General features: G+C 43.9%; 1 protein-coding gene across 2 annotated transcripts in view; it reads right to left on the bottom strand.

The window, feature by feature from the left end:
* lrig2 (leucine-rich repeats and immunoglobulin-like domains 2) overlaps positions 1-26,419 on the bottom strand; it is an 82,788-nt gene that overhangs the window by 8,445 nt on the left and 47,924 nt on the right. The window contains exons 5-17 of one of the 2 annotated variants that reach the window (XM_068007717.1): positions 26,132-26,275; positions 23,661-23,804; positions 23,157-23,300; positions 19,061-19,141; positions 17,868-17,939; positions 17,083-17,151; positions 15,413-15,576; positions 12,776-13,096; positions 10,280-10,561; positions 9,141-9,590; positions 6,385-6,537; positions 3,991-4,149; positions 1,102-1,389 (exon numbers count right to left, since the gene is read on the bottom strand). In XM_068007717.1, coding sequence (XP_067863818.1) covers positions 1,102-1,389; positions 3,991-4,149; positions 6,385-6,537; positions 9,141-9,590; positions 10,280-10,561; positions 12,776-13,096; positions 15,413-15,576; positions 17,083-17,151; positions 17,868-17,939; positions 19,061-19,141; positions 23,157-23,300; positions 23,661-23,804; positions 26,132-26,275 — 2,471 coding nt within the window. The remainder of the gene's footprint in view (positions 1-1,101; positions 1,390-3,990; positions 4,150-6,384; positions 6,538-9,140; positions 9,591-10,279; positions 10,562-12,775; positions 13,097-15,412; positions 15,577-17,082; positions 17,152-17,867; positions 17,940-19,060; positions 19,142-23,156; positions 23,301-23,660; positions 23,805-26,131; positions 26,276-26,419) is intronic. The other variant, XM_068007718.1, reaches the window with a different exon arrangement.

Raw genomic sequence — 26,419 nt, 5'->3', positions numbered from 1 at the left:
GGCAGCAGGCGCACAGGACCACCAACTGCACGTTCCCCTCCCAGTCACACACCATCCTGACCTGGAAATATATCGCCGTTCCTTCATCGTCGCTGGGTCAAAATCCTGGAACTCCCAACCTAACAGCACTGTGGGAGAACCTTCACCACATGGACTGCAGCGGTTCAAGGCGGCGGCTCACCACCACCTTCTCAAAGGCAATTAGGGATGGGCAATAAATGCCGGCCTCGCCAGCGATGCCCACATCCCATGAATGAATAAAAACTCTCCCACAAGAAGAAATAGTTTCTCTCAATCTATCCTTTAATCATTGTAAACACCCCAATTAGATCACCTCTTAACAGGCAACACTTGTACTGCGAATTTTGTAAAATCAGATCATGAGTACAGAATTTACTGTACTTAACCCTTGCACTGAATGTCAGAAAACCCACAAAACACAATTACCTCCAAATTTACAAGTATAGGTCAGGAGAAAACTTTAAAAAGCAGGCAACATGAGAGGAACTGAGTGACTGTTGAAAGGTGAAGTAGCTTCACACTGTAAAAGGTAAAGTGCCAACTAAACCTGGCTGCAGAAAGCAATCCTTAGAAGGACAAACAACCAGGGCAAAGGAAAATACTACTCCCAATATGGACAGAATAGCAGCATTGGAAATCCACAGCAGCATCTCGAACGGAAAGGTAGTATTAGCATGGTTGGGAAACAAGGCTCCCCTTTATACAGTGCCATATACAGATCGTGCAACGTCCCAAAGAACTAATTAGTGTGAAGCACAAAAGCTGATGTTACGTAGGACTCTCATCAGAACATTCACCCCAAAACGTTAATCTAGTTCTTCTCTTTCAGACGCTGACTTTGTGCATTTCCAACTTTTTTGCACTTTTGCTTTCAGATTTTTCAGCACTTGCAGCTTTTAAAAAAAATATATAACAGCAGTAATTAGCTTCCTCTGAGCCTTGCTTACTGTAAGATGTGGGCCGTGCGTTAAGAGTCAAATGAAAGGGTGTTGGTAGTTTCAATTACTCGCTATTCTGCCTCACGCGGACGGCAGTTGCTGGTTGGACACACGGCTTTACACGCGAGAACGAGTGACTTACCCCTGCGGTGCTGCTGACCAGCGGTTGTTGGGTTGCATATCCTATCGTGGTTTGTTAGATAAACGGACATGTCAGCTTCTGTGATCAGACTGTCTATGGCCGTGCCCTCATGCTGAGCATGTACTGCGAAGCTGTCCTTTGGAAGCTGACCCATAATGTTGGTCAGAGCATGCTCCAGGGGATCCTCCTCCCCAAGGAATGTGTACGGACAGTACTCTCTGTTCTTTGCGTATATGTTAGCATTGTCGTAACAATCCGAGCAGATCACCAACGGCCCAGAAGTACCACCTGAAAGAACAGATTTAGGAGGGAGGGGGGGGGGGGAAAAATTATTTAAGCACCACTCCAGTGATGTCGGCAGTTTTAGCTGGCTTCTTTGTGGAATAGAAAGATCTACATTTATACTGTGCCTCAGGATGTTGGAAAGCACTTCACACAGAATGAATTACTTTGAAGCCCACAGTCACTGTTGCTACATTGGCAAACGCAGCAGCCATTTTGTACGCAAGATCTCTCGCCTTTAAGTCAGAAGGTTGTGCGTTCAAATCCCATTCTAGGACTTGAGCACATAATCTAGGCTGACACTCCAGTGCAATGCTGAGAGAGTGCTGCAATGTTGGAGGTGCCGTCTTTCGGATGAGAAGCTAAACAGAGGCCCTGTCTGCCCTCAGGTGGATGTAAAAGTACCCACAGCACTAGTCGAAGAGGAGCAGGGGAGTTATCCCCATTGTTCTGGCCAATATTTATCCCTCAACCAACATCCCTAAAATAGATTAATCATCACATAGCTGTGGGACCTTGCTGTGTGTAAATTCTCTGCCATATTTCCTACATTACAACAGTGATTACACTTCCAAAAGTACTTCATTGGCTGTAAAGTGCTTTGGGACGTCCCGAGGTCGTGAAAGGAGCTATAGAAATGCAAGTTCTTTCTTACAAACAGTAATGAACAGTTATATTGTTTTGGCAGTGTTGGTTGAGAAAGGTGTGTTGGTTAGGACAGCAGCAGAGCTCCCCTGCTCTTCAAATAGAATCACAGAATGGTTACTGCACGGAAGGAGGCCATTCGGTCCGTCGAGTCCGTGCCAGCTCTCTGCAAGAGCAATCCAGCTAGTCCCACTCCCCCACCCTATCTCCATTGCCCTGCAATTTTTTTGCCTTCAAGTACTTATCCAATTCCCTTTTGGAAGCCACGATTGAATCTGCCTCCACCACACCCCCTCAGGCAGTGCATTCCAGATCATAACCACTCGCTGTATAAAAAAAAGTTTTTAATCATGTCGACTTTGGTTTTTTTTGCCAATCACCTTAAATCTATGTCCTCTGGTTCTTGACCCTTCCGCCAATGGGAACAGTTTCTCTCTATCTACTCTGTCTAGACCCTTCATGATTTTGAACACCTCTATCAAATCTCCTCTGAACCTTCTCTGCTCCAAGGAGAACAATCCCAGCTTCTCCAGTCTATCCACGGAAATGAAGTCCCTCATCCCTGGCACCATTCTAGTAAATCTTTTCTGCACCCTCTCTAAGGTCTTCACATCCTTCCTAAAATGCGGTGCCCAGAATTGGACACAATACTCTAGTTGTGGCCAAACCAGTGTTTTAAAAAGGTCCATCATAACTTCCTTGCTTTTGTACTCTCTGCTTCTATTTATAAAGCCAAGAATCCCAAATGCTTTTTTAACCGCTTTCTCAACCTGCCCTGCCACCAACGATGTGTACATATACCCCCAGATTTCTGTTCCTGAACCCCCTCTAGAATTTTACCATTTACTTTATATTGCCTCTCCTCGTTCTTCCTACCAAAATGTGTCACTTATCACTTCACATTTTTCTGCATTAAATTTCATTTGCCACGCGTCTGCCCATTCCATCAGCCCGTCTATATCCTCTTGAAGTCTATCACTATCCTCCTCACTGTTCACTACACTTTCAAGCTTTGTGTCATCTGTAAATTTTGAAATTGTCCCCTGTATACCCAAGTCCGAGTTATTAATTTATCAAGAAAATCAGTGGTTCTAGTACCTAGCCCTGGGGAACACCACTGTACACCTTCCTCCAATCTGAAAAACAACCGTTCACCACTACTCTGTTTCCTGTTACTTAGTCAATTTTGCATCCATGCCGCTTCTGCCCCTTTTGTTCCGTGGGCTTCAACTTTGATGGCAAGCCTATTATGCAGCAAACGCCTTTTGAAAGTCCATATACACCACATCAACCACATTGCCCTCATCGACCCTCTCTGTTACCTCATCAAAAAACTCAATCAAGTTGGTTAAACACGATTTGCCTTTAACAATCCGTGCTGGCTTTCCTTAATTAATCTCACTTGTCCAAGTGACTGTTAATTTTGTCACGGATTTTCGTTCCTAAAAATTTCATACCACTGAGGTTAAACTGACTGGCCTGTAGTTGCTGGGTTTATCCTTATACCCTTTTTTGAACAAGGGTGTAACATTTGTAATTCTCCAGTCCTGTGGCACCACCCCCGTATCTACAGATGATTGGAAGATTATGGAAGAAATAGTGTCATGGGATTGTATACATTTACCCAAAATCAGTTTACCATCTCATCCAAAAGATGGCTCCTGCGATAATGCAGCACTCCCCCAGTACTGCACTGGAGAGTCAGCCTAGATTATGTGCTCAAGTCCTCGAGTAAGGCTTGAACCAATTGGCCTCTGACCAGAGGCGAGAGTTCTACCCACTGAGCCAATCTGACACACGATGGAAATATGCCCATGATAGAAAATCCTCGTGCGGACTCAGTGTCGACCGAGTTCTCTGAGCTGAATGGGCTTTTCTTACACTGTATTTTACGTTCTAATTATGTAAGTAAGCTGGTCCCAGTACCTGTCAGAAAGTTAAGCTGCGCCTGTAAATATGTACCTGGATTGGCCTGCTGTGCAAGTCCTTCGCGAGGCTCACTCGGGTGGAAGCTGCTCCTTCCTGCATACAAGGATCCCATCCTCCCATGCAGGTTTGTTGTGAGGGGGGTGGTCAGGATGTCGGCGTCTGTCTCACTCCCAGTGTCTACGTAGCAAATACCTATTGGGACGAAGCAAAGTTTCATGACTAAATTAGCACGTCATGAGGTTTGCCGTTGTAGATTTGATTTTCCAGCTAGAGTTTTTAAGTAGTCCAGGTGATCAAAGACACGAACAAACCAGGCTGGACACTAAGGGAATCAAGGGGTATGGGGATAGGGCGGGAAAGTAGAGTTGAGGTAGAAGATCAGCCATGATCATATTGAATGGCGGAGCAGGCTTGATAGGTCGTATGGCCTACTCCTCCTCCAACTTCTTATGTTCATACCCACAAGCAAATCCACTGAGCTATTTTTGCCTTCAGTCTACCACTCCCACTTCATGTTTATTTTCAAGTTCACTCTCCGCCAGGCTCCTGCCAACATATTGTGCAAACAGGAGAAAGCATTTACTAAACCCCCCCCTCCCCCCACCCCCAGGAGAGCACAAATGAAACATCTTGCACACTATATGGAGGCTGACCTTGACATTACATGGGCCGACCACCATAGGACTTCAACATCCAGCTGCAGTTTTAATATGAAAGGTGCAACAAAGTGACCATCCGGCCCATCAATGCTCACCCTACTCGTTAAATGGTGTAAATCGTGCACAATTTCCCCAGCAGCAAGTATTACTAACACCTGCAGAGGCAACAAATGAGGGGGGGGGAAAAAATACCTGTGCCCATTTTAGGAACATAGGAACAGGAGTAGGCCATTCAGCCCCTCGTGCCTGCTTCGCCATTTGATAAGATCATGGCTGATCTGTGATCTAACTCCATATACCCGCCCTTGGCCCATATCCCTTAATACCTTTGGTTGCCAAAAAGCTATCTATCTCAGATTTAAAATTAGCAATTGAGCTAGCATCAATTGCTGTTTGCGGAAGAGTGTTCCAAACTTCTACCACCCTTTGTGTGTAGAAATGTTTTCTAATCTCACTCCTGAAAAGGTCTGGCTCTAATTTTTAGACTGTGCCCCCTACTCCTAAAGTCCCCAACCAGCGGAAATAGTTTCTCTCTATCCACCCTATCTGTTCCCCTTAATATCTTATAAACTTCGATCAGATCACCCCTTAACCTTCGAAACTCCAGAGAATACAATCCCAATTTGTGTAATCTCTCCTCGTAACTTAACCCTTGAAGTCCGGGTATCATTCTAGTAAACCTACACTGCACTCCCTCCAAGGCCAATATGTCCTTCCGAAGGTGCGGTGCCCAGAACTGCTCACAGTACTCCAGGTGCGGTCTAACCAGGGTCTTGTATAGCTGCAGCATAACTTCTGCCCCCTTGTACTCTAGATATAAAGGCCAGCATTCCATTAGCCTTACTGATTATTTTCTGATGTGGCGATGCCGGTGATGGACTGGGGTAGACAAATGTAAACAATCTTACAACACCAAGTTATAGTCCAACAATTTTATTTGAAAATCACAAGCTTTCGGAGGCTTCCTCCTTCGTCAGGTGAAGGACGAAGGAGGAAGCCTCCGAAAGCTTGTGATTTTCAAATAAAATTGTTGGACTATAACTTGGTGTTGTAAGATTGTTTACATTTGATTCTTTTCTGCAACTGTTCATGACATTTTAGGGTACACTCTGGAAAATTCTCTCCTATTCCTAATGCAAAGCTCCTGGAGGCAATGGTTATCCAGAATGCATCACTTGACGTGCATAACTAGCCTCCCCTCTCCTGATGTGTCCCAAAACCCATAGGATTGCATAAGACCAGATGATATAATTTCTTAACATTTTCAGTAATAAACTGAGAGACTAGAATATAATTAAATCAATGGCTCATGTGGAGCATAAACACTGGTACAGACTGGTTGGGCCAAACGGCTTGTTTCTATGCTGTAAATTCTATGCAAAACAGTCAAGGCATAGCAATTAGACACATCGGTATTATATCACCAAAATAAGAGTTAACAGTACACTGCAACTACAGCAGAATTTCCTCCCAGAAGCTGATGTAAGCCGTTTGGCCCACCTACCCACTACCTCACCCTGTCCCATCGCCTTCCAGAGAAGTGTCCAGTTATCTCCAGAACCCATCTATACCGTCTGCTTCAATGCCATTCCCTGGTAACCCATTCCACAACTTGATTTTCCACTGGGTGGAAAAGTTCCTCTCTTACTTCTAACTTCCCCATTTTACCTTTGGACCCCTGATATTTGAACCCATTGCCCATAGCCAGGGCACCCCAGAATTCTGCGGCACCCCAAGCCGGAAGCACCATCCTAACACCTTTACTCACCATCAGTTCCTTTGTGAACGTATCCATGGGCAGTGGATGCCATGAGTTGCTGGTGGCTTCCAGCCTCCGAATTGCTGTAGCCTTCCTGAGGCTCAGACAGAGTTCCTTGGGAAGACAGATAGCTCGGAATGTCGGCAGGTAAATTCATTTCATCTGGGAAATAGAAGAAACTTGTTAAAACATTCCACTTAGCAATAAACTTCTCAATTTAAGCCCATCTATTCACGTTGTACCTGAAGGAACCCTTTCTTTACAATACAGGTATTTAATTCACTGAACAAATATTGCATTGGTCTTATTCCAATAAATAATCAAGTTTACACGACAACATATATCTTGGCAGATGCTTACTGTAGACACGGCGCTATATTGGTACATGTTGTTCTTAAATAAGAAGCATTCATTACAGGGGTCAGCAGACTGAGTACACTAACTACTTTATACATCTCGTTACACCTCATGGCCACAGATAGCAGTCCAATTACAAGCTGAGCCTTTAAACCACCCCCGATGAGTCTGTCGTCTCTTAATCCACATTGGCCATCCTACCATAGAGACCACTAGCTCCGACACACCTCTACAGCGGAGATGTCCCACACAGACTGGTGGTCTTTGAATAACATTTGATGCATTTATGCAAATTATATTGGTGCCATTAATGTGGCTTTACATGTGTCACTTGGGAAAGTAGAGAAGCCAGGAGTCCCAGAGCCCATTTTAAACAAGGAAAGAAAGAATTGCAATAATAATACCTTGCATCTTCAGACACCAGAAAGTAATTCTTAGAATAAATTACTTTGAAACGCAGTGACTATTATGTAGGCAGACTCCTACTTGGGTTCGAGGGGTTCTGGAGTTTTTTACGTATTGAATATTCCCATTTGAGAAAAATTGCACTATATACTGACCAAACACAGAATAAAACCACCCCTGCGATCTCCTGTAGTACTAGTTGGTCTCCCATGTCAACGCGCATGGGCAGTCACAACCTAAGGGTAAACCTCTGGAGAAATGGGATTAATGGCGGGGGATAATTGTACCAGGGTTTGCAAATAAAAACAAAGTACAACGAGTATTCAGCACCTGAAGAGAAAAATGGTAAGTGAACATTGGTCAATCTCATTGAACCATTCAAACTGAAGCTTGACCAGTTTATCGGCCCTCTGGACCCCAGTGTGAGATTTTTTTTTTATTCGTTCACGGGATGTGGGCGTCGCTGGCAAGGCCAGCATTTATTGCCCATCCCTAATTGCCCTCGAGAAGGTGGTGATGAGCCGCCTTCTTGAACCGCTGCAGTCCGTGTGGTGACGGTTCTCCCAGTGCTGTTAGGAAGGGAGTTCCAGGATTTTGACCCAGCAACAATGAAGGAACGGCGATATATTTCCAAGTCGGGATGGTGTGTGACTTGGAGGGGAACGTGCAGGTGGTGTTGTTCCCATGTGCCTGCTGCTCGTCCTTCTAGGTGGTAGAGGTCGCGGGTTTGGGAGGTGCTGTCGAAGAAGCCTTGGCGAGTTGCTGCAGTGCATCCTGTGGATGGTACACACTGCAGCCACAGTGCGCCGGTGGTGAAGGGAGTGAATGTTTAGGGTGGTGGATGGGGTGCTAATCAAGTGGGCTGCTTTATCTTGGATGGTGTCGAGCTTCTTGAGTGTTGTTGGAGCTGCACTCATCCAAGCAAGTGGAGTATTCCATCACACTCCTGACTTGTGCCTTGTAGATGGCGGAAAGGCTTTGGGGAGTCAGGAGGTGAGTCACTCGCCGCAGAATACCCAGCCTCTGACCTGCTCTCGTAGCCACAGTATTTATATGGCTGGTCCAGTTAAGTTTCTGGTCAATGGTGACCCCCAGGATGTTGATGGTGGGGGATTCGGCGATGGTAATGCTGTTGAATGTCAAGGGGAGGTGGTTAGACTCTCTCTTGTTGGAGATGGTCATTGCCTGGCACTTATCTGGTGCGAATGTTACTTGCCACTTATGAGCCCAAGCCTGGATGTTGTCCAGGTCTTGCTGCTTGCAGGCTCGGACTGCTTCGTTATTTGAGGGGTTGCGAATGGAACTGAACACTGTGCAGTCATCAGCGAACATCCCCATTTCTGACCTTATGATGGAGGGAAGGTCATTGATGAAGCAGCTGAAGATGGTTGGGTCGAGGACACTGCCCTGAGGAACTCCTGCAGCAATGTCCTGGGGCTGAGATGATTGGCCTCCAACAATCACTACCATCTTCCTTTGTGCTAGGTATGATTCCAGCCACTGGAGAGTTTTCCCCGATTCCCACTGACTTCAATTTTACTAGGGCTCCTTGGTGCCACACTCGATCAAATGCTGCCTTGATGTCAAGGGCAGTCACTCTCACCTCACCTCTGGAATTCAGCTCTTTTGTCCATGTTTGGACCAAGGCTGTAATGAGGTCTGGAGCCAAGTGGTCCTGGCAGAACTATATTAGATACTTGTGTGTACTGCCAAATTAGTGCTCTGTGATAATTCAGAGGGCGTTGATATCTATTAATATATTAGATACTTGTGTGTACTGCCAAATGTTTCCATTATAAATCCCCAAGTCCACCTTTGTAATGGAATGAGTTGTAATTACATCCTCCTATCTATGGAGGCGCTGCAGCACCACTACTGGCAGGAGGGTGTAATTATAGCATGACCAGTTTACATAGGCAGATTCCATTATAAACGTGGACATAGGAATTTACAGTGGTAGTACAAAAATGAAATGACTCTCACACGCATTGAAGCCTGCCCACCTGTGTTTGTAATACTGTAATCCTCACTCTTCCGTCTCATGTGGTATATGACAATCACCCAGACCAGAGATGTGCCAACCACACAAACCACTACGACTATGATCACAATTCCAATAGTTGTCCAGCCATCCTCCTCAAAGATCGAGCTTTTCTGCATGGAGTCGCAGTTAGAAGATGGAATCACGTTCAGGCAAATGTGACCACGCTCGGTCCCGAGTGTGTTGGACATGACGCATGTGTATTTCCCAACGTCCTCTGGGCCAGCATCCACAATGATCAGAAGCTGGTTGGCAGCAGCAAAGAAGTGCCTCTCTGTTACGGTTAAAGGGCCATCGTCCTTGGTCCAGTTTAGGCGCGGAGTGGGGCTGCCCCCAGCTATACACTGCAAAACAGCAGTCTCTCCTCTGGCAACGGTCCGGTCTTCTAATGGCCGCACAAAGGAGGGAGTTTCTGGGTGGGAGAGAGAAGAAGGAGTGCAAATTAACCAGATTAGTCCAGCCGGGTGACAATCTATTATTTTACAGGGCTATGGGGAAAGAGCAGGGGAGTGGGAATGATTGGATAACTCTTTCAAAGAGCCAGCACAGGCACGATGGGCCGAATTGCCTCTTCCTGTGCTGTACCATACCATGATACAAAATTGCTTTAAACTTCTCAAACTTCAGGTGCAAGCAATCCCACAGCCTCAAAGCTCTGGTCAGCACTCTGCAGCTGGAATGAACATCATTACTGTGATCACAGAGGCCAACCTCTTTCCAGAAGTGAGTGAAATTGTCACTGCAGTGACCAGATTATGAAAGACACTTTGAATCAGAGCTGAATCAGTGCTATAGGAGGAAGGGAATAAAAGGCTCCACAAGTTTTATTACACTGCTAACTTGACAATAAAGAACATCCACTTTGGTCAAGGAATTTCAGTTCAAATCCAATCACAACCTTGGTCACAGCGACAAATATTAATGTTTAAAGGGAAGCTAGTCTTCTCTCCATTTCCCTCCCTCTGTACAGAATCTGTTCTAATCTCGGATCACCCTGCACGTCAAGCCATCTTTGTTCTCAACAGTATTCCAAAGTTTTACACATTTAACCCGTGGCACATTATGTGTTAACAGCAGTTTTCACAAAAGCCAACTCCTCACCTAGGATGGTTAATGTGGCGTTTGCGGAAATGCCCCCTGCCGTGTTTTGTGCCATACAGCTGTACATGCCCATGTCCTCGATCTTCACGTTCGCAATGAAGAAAACGTCATCCTCTGGCATGACATGCATACGCCGCTCCCGTGCCGCCGGGAAGTCCGTGCCGCCATCTTTCTGCCAAGCAATCTGCGGCATCGGGTGACCTTCTGCGGCGCACTCCAGCCGCGCCATTGCGCCCGTCCGGATCGTTAAATCCATTGGGGTTTTCATAAACGAGGGGAGTTCTAAAAAGAACAAAAAAAAAAGCAGTAAATGATTGTGACAACAACAACAACTTGCATTTATATAGCGCCTTTGACATTGTAGAACATCCCAAGGCGCTTCACAGGAGCGATTATCAGACAAAATTTGATACCAAGCCACATAAGGAGATATTAGGACAGGTAACCAAACACTCGATCAGAGGTAGATTTTAGGGAGCGTCTTGAAGGGGGAAGAGGGGGATAGAGAGGCGGAGAGGTTTAGGGAGGCAATTCCAGAGCTTAGGACCTAGGCAGCTGAAGGCACGGCCGCCAATGGAGGAGTGATTAAAATCGGGGATGTGCAAGAGGTCAGAATTGGAGGAGCACAGAGATCTCGGAGGATTGTAAGGCTGGAGCAGGTTACAGAGAAAGGGATGCTAAATAAACTCTACTGCTATAACACCATTTAAGAAGGGACATCAAAATAATCCACACAAGCTCATTTAATGCAAAACATTTCTGGTTGTACAAATAGACAGGTGCCATATGCGCTGGAATATTGGGGCAATTATGTGTTCACTATTCCACATAAAGTTTGCCATGGAAAAGTGAAACTGTATTTATTATGTTCTACTTAGTCCTGTGGCATTGCACATCGGGAGTCAAGACCCAAGTGTAGTCTGTAGTAGAGAACCCAAGGTGAAACCTATAGTCCAGTCACCTGGATTCCAAGGATGCAAGAAAGTGCACAAAGCCTCAAAACCAGAGGAACTGCTGAGACAACTGAACATTACCCAGGTCCATATAAAATCCAAGCAGAACGTGGATGTGTGATGAGAGCTTTTGTTCTGAGTGGGTTAGAGAGCAGAGACAATTGGGCCAGGGTGCAGAGACATTACTTAGTCCCCCCGTTTTAAAGTCATACATTCTGTCCTTAATTTTATATTTCCATTATAAATTCTTATGTCCACATTATTAATGGGAATTGTCAAAGTAAATTTGTCGCACTGCAATTACATCCAGTGGTGATGGGCAGCACCTCCAACGAGGGAGGGAGGGTATAATTACAGTACAAGTTTACATAGGCAGTTTCCATTAAAAATGTGGACATAGGAATTTATAATGGAATAGGTTGACAGGAAGTGCATGCAAACGCAACATCGGTCTGTATTTCTGTAAAAATCTGGTCAGAAAGAAGGGAATCACTTAGCGTGCACGGAGGTGGGTTTTATATAGTACACGGCCAGATGTACACCACAAATCCTATTAATACCCCATATGAAATGGACCGGATCATTTTATTTAAGCTTTCACTGGCTTGGCATTCAGCTGATCACCATAATGGTGCTCTGTTCTTGTCCTATCATGTTTTGTAAATGTACCAATGGATAAATGATTTATAACAGAGCCATGGTATAAAACTCGCATCATGATAACTGTGCATTGGTGTTCCAGCAAGCTGTGTGACGAGGGAGGGGGGCATAACCATGATTTCTCATGTTCTGTCTTTTTTGGGGGGGCCGAGAAAGAGAGAAAAGATTAGGAAGGGGGCCGGGGGGCGGGGGGGGGGGGGGGGAAAAGAGGGAGTAAAGGAAAACAAAATGAAATGGAGAATGAGTTCACCCATGCTGCTCACACCCCTTCTGGAAGAAGCAACTAGGTTTAAACCCGGAGAGCAGAGGAGAATCGGTGAGAGAGAAAATACTTCAAAAAGTGAGGAGAGAAAAGATTACATTTTTAGGCATAACAGAGTCTTTTAAACAACTATTCAAAAACAAAATCACTATAAACTGAATGTATGGCTACCAGTTGCAGATTCTTTTATTTAAATAGTACTTGTGAAGCTGACTGGCACCAGGGGATTGCAATACAGTCAGTTTCACTTGGTGTGGAGATGCCAGTGATGGACTGGGGTTGACAATTGTAAACAATTTTACAACACCAAGTTATAGTCCAGCAATTTTATTTTAAATTCACAAGCTTTCGGAGGCTTCCTCCTTCGTCAGGTAAATTTTACCTGACGAAGGAGGAAGCCTCCGAAAGCTTGTGAATTTAAAATAAAATTGCTGGACTATAACTTGGTGTTGTAAAATTGTTTACAAGTTTCACTTGGGGCATTAATAAAATTCGCACTACTGCTTGTAGACGTGTGTCTATTTGCATGCGGGATTATGGAACAAAAAGCAAATCAGATTTCAGTGATTTAAGTACCGACAGACTGCGCACCCCCCTCTTCCTGGAAGCAAACCCGCATACCATTCACAGTGAGCTTTGCCTTGTTGGAGTAATTGGAGCCAAAGTAATTTGTGACGACACACTGGTACCGGCCCTCGTCTGTGAAGTTGACATTACGCAGCTGCAGCACGGTGGTGTATTCAACAAACTCGCCATCCTGCTCTTGCAAGCTGGAGTAATTCTGGATCTCTGCGTCGTACAGCAGCTCGCTGTCCTTCCTCCAAGCAGCAGCCATGGGAGAGTCGCTGCTGCTACCGGCCGTGCAGGTAAAGCTGACGTTCATCCCCCTCAGTGCCACGGTGGTTTCGGGATGGGTGATGATCACCGGCTTTGGGAAAGCATCTGCAGAGTAAAGAATCCTAACAGTTAAGCAACGATACACAAACTGAAAACGCATCAACAGTTTGTGTTTTATACAATCAGACTGCTCTACTTGTGAACAAGTTTAATATGTTCTTGTTTACAGTCTGCTCCTGGCAACTTGAAGTTACTTTTTGTGCAAATAAAAAAGTTGAAGGATCCAATAATACAAATAAAACCACAAAAACAACACAAGTGGGAATTCAGTGCTAAAAAAGAGTTGCATTATCAGATAATTTGAATTAAGCAACTTCAACTAGCAGACTGTAAAAGCAAATTCATCCCACACATCAAATCTCTGTCCTGTTATTTTTAAAAATTTAATATATTCCCTTACTAATACACTGCTCTACATTTTAATGATTTTGGGCTGACCGTGACGCGGTTATGCCTATATCAAACAGTCTAAGCTTGCTTTTATTCTGAAACTTCATGTCTGCTAACAGTTACTCTTCTTCAGGACAAGCTCAACATCAATTTTCATTTGTGTGAAAATTTCTTTTACCAGAATTTTTTTTCCTGTTGGTCCTATCAGGAATTAGTTGATCTCCCACGGTTGTCAAAGCCAAGTGCAGTCTTCAGCTGAAGCAGGGTTGGAGACAGTGGATAATTGGGCCAGGGTGTGCGAGATGTTCTGCCCTTTTTTTAAATATTTCTATCATAAATTCCTATGTCCACATTTATAATGGAAACTGCCTCTGTAAACATGTTGGACACAATTGTGTCCCCCAGCAGTGAAAGGCTGCAATTACAGTGGGACCAGTTTACACGAGCAGCTTCCAGTGTAAATGTGAACATGGGAACTTATAATGGAAAAGGCCGACAGGAAGTGTGTGCAAATGCAAGATTTTTAATATATAATCTAGATAGATAGTCACTAAATAATTACTAATAAATGACTGCAGCAGACATCAGTTTCACCCGTTGCCCAATGAACCTCTTTATACAGTGGAATCCTAGCAAATACAAAGTAGGTTTTCTTAATCCACTCTGCCCACAAAGTAATTTTTTTTGCTTTGCTTCTGTTCTTTTCCTCTGACTTCTCACCATCCAGGCACACCTGAACCATCAAAGGTCGTTGGGCTGGATATTAAGGGGCTGTGAATAACTTAACGGATACCAATCCTGGGTTGGGGAGCCACTAGATGAGGTTTTGCCCCCTCAGACCACAACCAGGATAGGTGAACTCCCCCCTTCCGAGGGAAATATCAGCTCAGATGGCGTTTGGTTCTCCAAATGCATCTTGAACTTAAGCACCCCTAAAAGAACAGCATCAAGTGTACACTGAAACAAGCAGGACAGCAGTACAATCCCCACCACATATAGCTGGCGTGTTTGTGTGAATGTGATTTGCCCGCTATACACGGTGGATGTACTAAATCAATCGGACTCTCTAAGCCCTAAGATTTTGAAAAGGTAAGGAGGTAGGATCCCTAATCTAGTGAAAAAGTGGAGGGGACCATATTGCATGATGCTAAATCGATCCAAAATCGGAAATCAACTGATGGAGACTTCAGGCAGCTTCCATCAACTGTTCACAACGTTAACAACTATTCCAGTTGGAAAGTGGAGACTTTGGGCAGCTTCAATCAGCTGTTCCTGGGGCATTAATAACAGATAAAAAGGAGTGGACAGCACTCAGCTCCTCGGGTGAATAGTTAACTGTACTTAATCGCACTAACTAGCTGCGAAAAGCTTAATGAATTGCCTGAAATAGCTGGCGATGCTTAATGTGTTATAAGCAGTGCCTATATCATTGAATTCAATGAAAATGACAAGTGGTTAGTGCCATTTGCCTGATATAGGTGGCTGCCCAGGATAAGCGTGGACGATATAAGTGGTGGGGACATTTAACATCTTCTTCAATTAATTCTAGGAGTTAAAAGTTCACATAAGGGAACCTGCTGAAACTCCCAATACTGAGTGACACCAGTTACATTACCCTGGTACACAGGTAAATAGTTCCAGGAATATATAAAGTTATTCTGTATACCCCTCAAAAGGTTTAATCAACTGTATACAATTAACAGATTCCCCATATACAATCAAATCAAATGAATAGCTAACCACCAATGCCTTTTATCTTCAGATTCCAAATGTTTGTAACAAAGTACATCATACGCACAAGCTGTCATTAGGCTCAGTTTGCACTTTCCACCTACTGACACCTTCATTTAACTTTTTCAGATTCAGCAGAAAATACAGCGAGAAAAATAAATCACAAAACAAGAGGCAGGCAGGCATCTGCCAGGCATGTTACCCATGAATTAAGTCACAATAAGCACAAATTATACAAACCGCAAATAAAGTCCTCTGCATCAATATTGAAAATACTTTTCCCTGCCAGCCACACAGGGTGAGCACAGCTGGCAGTGACCATGTATTGAAACTGTTTCTCCACCAGAAACTGAGGCAACCACTTCAGCTGACAGTCACACAGGAGACTGGACGTGTTCAGATCCCTGTGGATAGCACATCAGAAACATGTAACTGTGAAGCGTTAGATGCATAGCAGTGTATTACAGAAAGCATTTCAAACAGGTAGCTCTAAGGAAGACATAAACCAAAAGAGTCAACTGCAAGCAGCTTTGTGACAGAACAACAATTACTGTCAGGGCTCACACTGCATTTAGCTTAGAACATGATTGTCACACCAGGGGGATGCTGAGCACAGTACAGGTGGCATGACACAAGTGAGACAGAATGCATCATATATGATGGTCCTATGGCCAATATGGCAGCAGATAAGTGGTGAATACACTGCGCAACAAATACACGGCATTAGCAGCAAATATACTGAACACTGAATACACAACATTGTACATGAGATTGAAAAGATAAAGCGTTCACCCAGCGATCTCAGTGGAAGCAGACTGCAATTTTTTTTAAAATTGACTCTCAGGTTGGGAGGGAGTCACTGGCAAGGCCTGCATTTATTGCCAAACCCTAGTTACTCCGAGGTGGTGGTGAATCTGAACAATACATCCTTTGTCTTAAAACTAATGATAGTTTCCCCAATTTACTAATAACATGTAACAGAACCATGATACAGGAGCTGCATCCCAGTCATTTCAAAACTGAAACTGATAAGGTTTTTGTTAGGCAAGGGTATTAAAGGGTTATGGAACCAAGGCAGGTAGATGGAGTTAAGGTACAGATCAGCCATGATCTAATGGAATGGTGGAACAGGCTCGAGGGGCTGAATGGCCAACTCCTGCTCCTATGTGCGTGAAGATGATCATAACTCACGAGCGATTTACCCAGGTCAATCCACCTATGGCTCCAGCAGCTTCTGTTGGCAAAATTACCAAAGCCTTGAAATTGCAGCGAATACATTACAACTTAACCTGCTTAAAATAAATGGATTAATGTCTCCACTAAAATAACGGGGAGAGGAATTACAGACGAGCATACGAAACATTCATAAGCTCGTATCCCACTGCCTAATTTCAGGGTCCAGGATTTGCTCGTCATCCTGGACACAGACTCCAGCGATGCCTTTTGACGTTTTAACGAGCAAGTTAAATTTCACAGCTGCCCTTTATCCTAAAGCTTGCCAATTACAGGTTTCATATTGCCTGAGCTACAGGGTGCCCCCCCGCCCCCCACTGCTGAACGTTAAGACTGCAATTATACTGCTTCAATCTCAGGATATGGTGGACTGCACAAGAAGGAAGCTGAATCATTTTCTTTCATTTACCTGCTCGCCATTTCTCATTACAGCCCTCGCTACTCATACACTCACTCAAGGCCTCCTGGGTTTGCCGACATCACTCCAGATTTCTAATTTGTATATAGAGCTGACCCCTGACAGCTCTCACTAAACAATGAGCAGGCGTCACGGAGGAATCGGTAGAGAGGGCTTTACACATGAATGTGGAGTGAGTGCATTCATCCAGGAAAAGGCTTTCTAATTAAATTACTTTGTGCAGTACTGATTAATTTGTTAGAATATTTTAAATACTCACAGCTCCTTCAAGCTCATTTGGACAAAAGAATTTCCTTGAATAGACATGATGGCATTGTTGCTCAAATCTCTGAAAGAAAAAGTGAAATTGTTTAAAAACCAGAAAGTAAAAAGAATACTAGCACCTCACACACAATGATCTATTTTTGAAGTGCAGTGACTTATGCAGGAAAGTGCAGCAGCCATTTTGTACACTGCAAGACCCCCCCCCCCCCCCCCCCCAAAAACAGCAATGAAATGAAAGACCGGTTAATCATTTTGTTTTTGTTGCTGTTGGTTGAGGGGAGAATGTTTGGCCAGAACACTGGGAGACCTCCCCACCTCTTCAAATAGCCCCTGTGGGATCTGTTCATCTGAAGCAGGTGTGTATTTCATCTGAATAATGACCAAATGGACAGTCACTTTTTTAAAAATCAAAATCTGTGTCCGAGTCTAAATTCTGATGGTGAAAACCACACACACACATATATACAGGTCAGAGAAAAAAGGTGCCAGTGATTTATTTGTGTTCTCTCTTCCCTCTGCACAATAAGCACAGATGTATCAGGGCTACCCAATTGGTATGCCAGAGGGCCCAGATTGCAACCATGAGGAATTAAAATCTGCCACAGAAATCTTTCACTTACAGAATTACTTAGCAAATGGCAATTAGAAAGTAGAAACCAATATGTGGGAATTCTAATACACATTTATAATATTCTCACACTAATTGGTGTTGCATTTTATTAGGGTGTGAGGTGATGGGATTGTTACATGATTGAGGAATGTTTTGCAATAGATACTCACAGGTATTCAAGTGTTTCCAGCCCAGAAAATGCTTTCTTTGTAATGGATGTTATTTTGCTTCCCTGCAGGATCCTACAACGAAAGAGTAATTACCAAATTATATTCCTTAGCTCAGAATGAGCATTACAAAGAGAAAGCTTCTAGAAACTCTTCTATACTAGCTGCTCTTCTGTTGTTGTTCTACTACTCTGTGTAACCCATAAAAACCAAAATCAACTAAAGTGCCTCCTTTTCAGAGGGGCACAAACAATAATCACCCAAATCATAAAAGACAAAGGAAACATATCAAATTAAATCATAATACTATTCTGTGTCCACTATGCACTCCAGTCCCTGAGGTGGTGTTCTCTCTCGGGTTCTGGGAGTTGCCTCGTGCAGTTTATGCTGTTAAATAAGTCTTCCTTAGTACAGCTGCAGACAAATACACCCATAACGATGGAACTAATAAAAACATTGGGGCCAAATCCAATAAACACAAAATATGTTTTCAGAGAAACAGACACTGCACTAACATCAAACATGCTGGCAGTTTCTCACCAAGAACAGGCCTGGGCAAGAGATGATGTCTCAGGCAGAGCAGCAGTGTGGGTGCCACAATTGGCTTCTGCACCCCTGGGCTAGGGAGGGGAAAATCAGCCAGGATTCTCATCCCTGATCACTATTCAGCGACCCCTGCTGTAAAATGCATGTTTGTGGATCTTGGGCAAAGGCAGGCTAACATTTCCGCAGTCAAAGGGCCCAGTCAACTCAAAGAATGCCCACTTGGACAAGGTACCAGACCACAGTTGGTGCTCTTAACTGTACCACAGCACGAGTCAGTTCAAATGACTCCCTCAGTACTGCACCGAAGCCTGTAGTTAACCTCAGGATGTGTATTTACAACACTGAACCTTGTGGCTTTTAAAGGGACAGGCCAAATTATGCACAGATTCACCTTAGCAGCAGAGTAATACACTATGTTAGATGGTATAAAGTTCCTGCCCTTATAAAATAGTGCATAACTCGGCGGCGGGAGTCAGCTCGTGCTGTATAAATATGGTTTAACTTGAAAATTATTGCAGTCTTAGATTTGTGTTTGGGGTTGGGGGGGGGGGGGGAAGAGGGGAGAAGGCTGTGCATGAAAATACAGAATGTAAATGCAAGTAAGGCACCAGTTTGTGAGCCACAGAAGGTTTGATGAATGAGGTACGCACAACTTTCGCAGCTTGTCTAATCCAGCGAAAGCACCATTTGAATCCTCTATTGCCCACGAGATTTCGTTATTCCTTAGATCACTGCAGGAAGAAAACTGCGGTTATTATTTCTTACAATCAATAGGAAAAGCAATCAATCTCAGTTTACATATTTTCCAAGAATGTACCATTGCTACTTTTAAATACAGCCCCATGGATAAATTACAAATGTACACTAGACGTCAAACTAAATGCAAGAGACCTGGCACATCAATGGACTCGGATATAAAAATTAGCTTTGTACTTGCTGTTCCTTCAGTGTGCAACATATGAAGCTACAGCAGGTGCATTATTGTAGTTAGCCAGCAGTCTCGCAGGGAGATATAAAGAAAAACCACAAATACTGGCAGCCTGAACTAAAGACACAAAACGCTGGAAACACACGTTAGTTAGCATCGGAAAAGGAAGAGTCAGCTTAAAATTTTGGGTCTGTACCCATCAGAAGGAAGTCAACTCTCCTTTCCACATGCTGATGGACCTACTGTATATTTACAGTGCTGTCTGTTTTCATTGCACTCAGGGCCAACTTCAAGGTACAAAGCAGCCAAAGCTTTGAACAAAAACCTATGCTACAGTTAAAGCCTTTTCTTGCAGGATGTAAACAAGGGATTTTTTAAAAATTCTATCTCCTCCAAAAGACAGGTTATCTTTGCATGTGTAATGCAGTGCCAATCCTAATACACACACTGAAGAGAATGACTGCAGCTCAGAAAGAGTAGTGAATACTAGACTTTAAGATGCTTGCATTGAAACAAAAACTCAACAAAACAGTTGGTTCCTGCACACTGTCCATTAAAATTCTCTCTAGAAATTGGAGGAGTCTTTTGATACAACTGGTGTCTGGGCAGAGATGTAGGTTTGGTATTGTATCAGACAGTCCCACAGTCTGATCTAGGTGGGATTGGTGACTTCCAGTTTGGATACATTGCAGTTTTGGCATTATTTTCCTTTCAGTTTTAATTTCTGTGTCAGATTCTGTAAACATTATGCATAATCCCTCAGCAAGCAGGTGACCCATTCCTATAGAAATGCAAGTCTTTTTTTCTTTTCCTAGGCATTTGCCAATTGCACTCTGCAACCATGTACTGGTGTGAAGCTCATTTCCAAACCAACTTGCGCTGTACATTTGCCCCTCCCTCAACCTGGAAAACTCCTCATGCCTGCTGAGAACAGAACCTTCTCATGTCAGGAACCGTGGGTGCTGACCTACGCCCCATCGCTTTGTGGTGCTTTGCGCAAGTCATAACCACAGATTACATCTTAGAGGAGCAAAGACACCATCACAAGCTTTCAAATCCTTACCACAGTGAACACTAAACTATACCCAAATCGCCTAGAATTCATCCAGAAGTTTAAACTGAAATAAAACAGTTCCACCAAGTATTCTTCTGACTTCACTTTGACTAAAGAAATGAATTCCACCCTCTTGCCCTTCCCCTGATAAGTTAGTTTTCCTTTTTGCTTCACAGCTGGTCAGGCACGAATGACTGGAGCCTCGTTAATCAGTAATGCCCTGGAACGTGAATACAATCAGTGACCCTGAACGGAACAAGCTTGCCAGTCATTTCTTTTTGACACCCCTCCCCCCCAGAACCCAACAACACCATTTAATTTGTTCTCTCTGTTTTATGCTACTTTGAACCAAAACTGATCAGTGGTGATAACGTCACCACTAAAGGTTACATCAAGGACAGAGAATTCCACATTACCCAATCCCACTTTTTGGGGGGACTTTTGCTTTTTCATATCAGCTCAGTCAAGCAATTCAACAGTGGTGTCTGTCTCCTGGTTTGTGTGTGGGGGGGGGGGGGGGGGTGGGGGGGAGATTCATTTATAAAATGCTATCAGACACTGCAGAACAGTGAAATAGTAAAAGGTAAAGCCAGAGTTCAATCTGCTGCCAGCTAACTTCGTTCTTTGTGCAACTCAGCAACGATTTCCCTCTTCCCCCACCACTTTTAAACACCTACTTGTACAGCTGGCTGCATCTAATGGGTCGAAACTATTGAGTGCTGTTCTACATAAATTTCTAAACATTTTTTTTAAAGTATCTATGGACTTGCCAACTCTTGCAGTTTTCACCATAATAAGTACAAGTGAAGAATATGTATCACATACGTCAGATGGTGAACTGAATGCACGTTACAATATAGATACAGGACATTATGATTCTTCTCTGCAAGTCTACATCTTCCACTTTCCTCGAGTACAAATGAACTGAGCGACATGTAAAATGCAGGTGGGGAGAGATGGAGGAGAAATCTCTAATACTGTTTTTAGAAACTGGGTATTACCCAGGGGATATGTAGTTGTCCTCACCCAACCTACGCACATGCACAGTAGTTCAACTTATTTGCATGTAATTCCTTATAGCGCACTGTCTGGTGCAGACAGAAAAAGATACACAATAAAAAAAAGATTTCAGATGGGCAGCTGAATACATGGCTTCCCACAACCTGCTGAGTTAGGCGATACTCAGTGTACGAGTGGAGGCTGCGGAATGGAGGACAGGTTCACGGCCACATTGCTTTGTTGATCCCATGATGAGAAACGCAGAGTGAGAAGAGATCTGTGGAGCCTCTTGGTGGATCAAGTGACAAAACTTTGTGCCATAAATAGGTAAACACAAACCTGGCCATGACTGGGAATGAAACACAGCTGCAAACTCAGATAGACCCTCAACCGGTACATTTGGCAAAAGAACGAACTTGCATTTATAGAGCAACTCATCACATTCTCAGGACATGCTAAAGTGCTTCACAACCAATGCATTAATTTTGAAATGCAGTCACTGTTATGTACGCAAACACAGAAGCTATTTTGCGCACAGCAAGGTCCCACAAAACAGGAATGAAATGAATAGTCACCTAATCTGTTTTTTTTGGTGGTGTTGGTTGAGGGAAGAATGTAGGCCAGGACACCAGGAGAGCTCCTTGGTTTTCTTTGAACAGTGCTGCCAGATTATTTTGTACATTCACCTGATCAGGTAGTTGGGGCCTGGGCTTAATGTCTCATCTGAATGATGGTGCCTCCAAAAATGCAGCACTCCCTCAGAATTGTTCTAGAGTGTCAGCTTGGATTAAGTGCTCAAGTCCTGGAGTGCAGGAGAGAGTGCTACCAACTTAGAGACAAGCTGATGCACCAACATAAAAATACAAGAAAAATCAGGGCCAAAAAGAGGCCATCCAGCACATTAAAGCTAATCCCTTTGGTTCTCTAACTCTCCGATTGCAGCATCCAACTGTATTTTGAACAACCCCAAAGTTCTTACAAAACATTAATGATTACGAGAGCATTCCCAGCTCCACTGATCAGTGAAGGCAGTCAAACAAACTTGCTTCACAATTGTGCTTTTTTAAAATTCATTTATGGGATGTGGGCGTCGCTGGCAAGACCAACATTCATTGCCCATTTCTAACTGCCCTTGAGAAGGTGGTGGTGAGCCGCCATCTTGAACCGCTGCAGTCCGTGCGATGAGGGTACTCCCACAGTGCTGTTAGGTAGGGAGTTCCAGGATTTTGACCCAGCGACGAAGGAACAGCAATATATTTCCTAGTCAGGATGGTGTGCGACTTGGAGGGGAACGTGCAGGTGGTGGCCTACTGCCCTTGTCCTTCCAGATAGAAGTCGCGGGTTTGGGAGGTGCTGTCGAAGAAGCCTTGGCGAGTTGCTGCAGTGCATCTTGTAGATGGTACACACTGCTTAGAATACCTCGTTAAAAAAAAAACTCTCTTCACAAATGATCTCCAAAAGTGTGCATCAAAAGTTGCAGCAAGTACAGCTTTACTGCTCAATACAGTGGTGGATAGTGGCTTTGTGACTAAGCACCTGCCACTCATCAGCTGCCTGTCGACGAGCAGCGATTTCCAGTCCTACTGCAAGATGAGGCCTGCATGATGTGCACTGGCAGTTGCAGAGACATGGCTCGATTGGTACAGTTTGAAAAAGGGACTGCTGGAGAAATGGGGCGGGGAGTAAATGACTCACTTCTGATCCATTTGTTAAGCTGCCTGCTTTTCTGATTTACTGTACAATGCTGTTTATTCTGTATACTTACAGTGTCAGCAGGTTAGATAAGCCGCTAAAAACTCCGTCAGCGATATAACTCACTCGGTTGTCTCCCAGGTATAAATTCTCAAGCAAATTCAAGCCCACGAATGTAGACTCATCTAAACGAGTCATCTGATTATAGGTCATGTCTCTGAAATAAATGAGAGAAACTTCTACATAAGCCATAATTTTAATACAACAACTTGCATTTATAAAGCGCCTTTAATGTAGTAAAACGCCCCAAGGCGCTTCACATGAATGTTATTAGACAAAATTTGACACCGAACCACATAAGGAGATAGTAGGACAGGTGGCCAAAAGCTTGGTCGAAGAGGTAGGTTTTAAGGAGCGTCTTCAAAGGAGGAGAGAGAGATAGAGAGGTTTATGGAGAGAATTCCAGAGCTTTGGGCCTAGGCAGCTGAAGGCACATCCACTAATGGTGGAGCGCTGAAAATCGGGCATGCAAGAGGCCAGAATTGGAGGAGCGCAGGAAACAACAAAACAAACTCACAGCTCAGTCAGTTTCTGGCAGAACTCCCAGGCATCAGCACTGACCCTGGTGATAGCATTCTGGCTCAGCTGCAGCTCCTGCAGCAGCTTGAGGCCATACAACCAGCCCTTGGTCACTTCAGTCAAGTTATTATGCTCCAAGTCCCTACAACAGAGAAAAGAAACATCCGTTTTGTTTCCCAGTGTTACCAAAACATTTCTTAGCTGTTTCTACGTAAAGAAAGACAGAGTTGCATTTCTATAGAGCCTTTCACCACCTCAGGACGTCCCAAAGCCCTTTATAGCCAATGAAGTATTTTTGAAGTGTAGTCACTGTTGTAATGTAGGAAAACCAATATACCAATATTTAGCAACAAAAAGACTAAAGGAGACCAGCTCTCTTGAGTGAATCACAAAATAAAACTGATGGTCAAGTTTGCTGAACAAACAAAAGTATATTTCTGCTCAGGTACCAACTCGAGATCCAGTTTGTTTAAACAAGGTTGTAATTTCTTCAAAATATTCCTAAAAATGACCCAAAACTTTTGCTTACTGGGGCAGTCGAGACATAATTCTATTCATAGTGCAACTGGATCAAGGACTGCACTGTACTGTAAAACAGAGCTGAATTAAGGATCCATTCCTCAGTTAGGCAATTGTAAACAATTTTACAACACCAAGTTATAGTCCAGCAATTTTATTTTAAATTCACAAGCTTTCGGAGATTTTCTCCTTCCTCAGGCAAATGTTTCAAGAGCTCCTTGAAGCCTACGCATTTATACATATAGAACAATACATGGTGTTTACAGACTGCCCCTGCAACTGCCCGTTGCCAAGGCAATCACCGTGTTCAGACAGAGAGGTGTCACCTGCAGAACCCCCGAATACACATTCAACAAAAAAACAAACAGGGAAAAAAAACAGAGAGAGGCAGAAACATCCGGAAGGCAGAGAGAGCCAGCAAATGACCCATTATATTAAAAACAGATAACATTTGTTCGCTGGTGGGGTAACGTGTAGCGTGACATGAACCCAAGATCCCGGTTGAGGCCGTCCTCATGGGTGCGGAACTTGGCTATCAATTTCTGCTCGACGATTTTGCGTTGTCGTGTGTCTCGAAGGCCGCCTTGGAGTACGCTTACCCGAAGGTCGGTGGATGAATGTCCATGACATGTCATCCACCGACCTTCGGGTAAGCGTACTCCAAGGCGGCCTTCGAGACACACTACAACGCAAAATCGTCGAGCAGAAATTGATAGCCAAGTTCCGCACCCATGAGGACGGCCTCAACCGGGATCTTGGGTTCATGTCACGCTACACGTTACCCCACCAGCGAACAAATGTTATCTGTTTTTAATATAATGGGTCATTTGCTGGCTCTCTCTGCCTTCCGGATGTTTCTGCCTCTCTCTGTGTTTTTTTTTCTCTGTTTTTTTTCCCTGTTTGTTTTTTTGTTGAATGTGTATTCGGGGGTTCTGCAGGTGACACCTCTCTGTCTGAACACGGTGATTGCCTTGGCAACGGGCAGTTGCAGGGGCAGTCTGTAAACACCATGTATTGTTCTATATGTATAAATGCGTAGGCTTCAAGGAGCTCTTGAAACATTTGCCTGAGGAAGGAGAAAATCTCCGAAAGCTTGTGAATTTAAAATAAAATTGCTGGACTATAACTTGGTGTTGTAAAATTGTTTACAATTGTCAACCCCAGTCCATCACCGGCATCTCCACATCAGTTAGGCAAGGCTACTTTGTGCACATTATAGAGGTTTAAAATCTATCAGACAACAGGAATATTTCTTTTAGCCATTTTTAAACTAGACGCAATGAGATGACAAAACTTTTCACTGAACTGCTGCGAGGTTAAGCTGTTACAGGGTACGCGTCAAAGCTTCGTTGACCTTTTCACTTATGGTGCACTTGATGGACCCACAGTATCAGCGTGGATTTTTTTTGGGGGGGGGGAAAGGAAGAGGGGGCAGGGTCTCTAATTTTCTCCCTAGAGATGTTGATTCCTTTACTTTGGTGTAGCTCCACAGGCCTGCAATACTTCACTATTATTGACCAAATATTCATTTTTGTAAATGTTGGCAGGCTATTCAACCTTGAGGAGCACCGCACCCCCTGCACAAGTGCACCTACCGGAGGTCCTCCCTTTCCTAGCCCAGATCGTCTCAGGTCAATTATAGCACCCCAGCACCACCCAGGCTGAGTTATCTCGGCAAAGGCTGCATGGCTCAGACGCAAGAGACTTCAAGGTTAATGATGTGAAGCAACGTTCCATTAAACGTGTGACTTCTCCAGATTACTTTACACAGATATCATGAGGCAGCCATTGCCCCATCCGAGGAAGACAAGAGGTTAATGCATCTCTACCTGTGCTTTAACAATCACATTTCTATTAAACACTCCAAATACCAGCATTTCAATTGCCATTTGGGCAATGGTTGGGCACGGTCCCTTTACTCCAGAAGAGCTATCAAAACAACGGACTCACAGTTCCTCGATTTCATTCAGCCCCCAGAAGGCTCCATCCTTGAGTTCGCAGATCCCATTACGCTGCAGTTTCAATGACTTCAGTGAGTCGAGGCCGTGAAACGTCAGACTCTCGATAACTCGAATTCTGTTGCGTTTCAACTCCCTGTTTAAACATAAAAACATAAAGTTTAACCCATTTGGCGGTTAAACTTTTGCTCTTTAAAAAGGGCCAAATTTGAAGAGCAATTTGAAAAACATCAGATTGGCGAGTGGTGGGAATAAACGTGCACTGCAATAGAATCCACAC

Source organism: Heptranchias perlo, chromosome 27 (assembly GCF_035084215.1).
Source record: "Heptranchias perlo isolate sHepPer1 chromosome 27, sHepPer1.hap1, whole genome shotgun sequence".
NCBI lineage: Eukaryota > Metazoa > Chordata > Chondrichthyes > Hexanchiformes > Hexanchidae > Heptranchias > Heptranchias perlo.
Note: the sequence above shows the minus strand (reverse complement) of the source record. Positions and strands in the feature narration are given on the sequence as shown.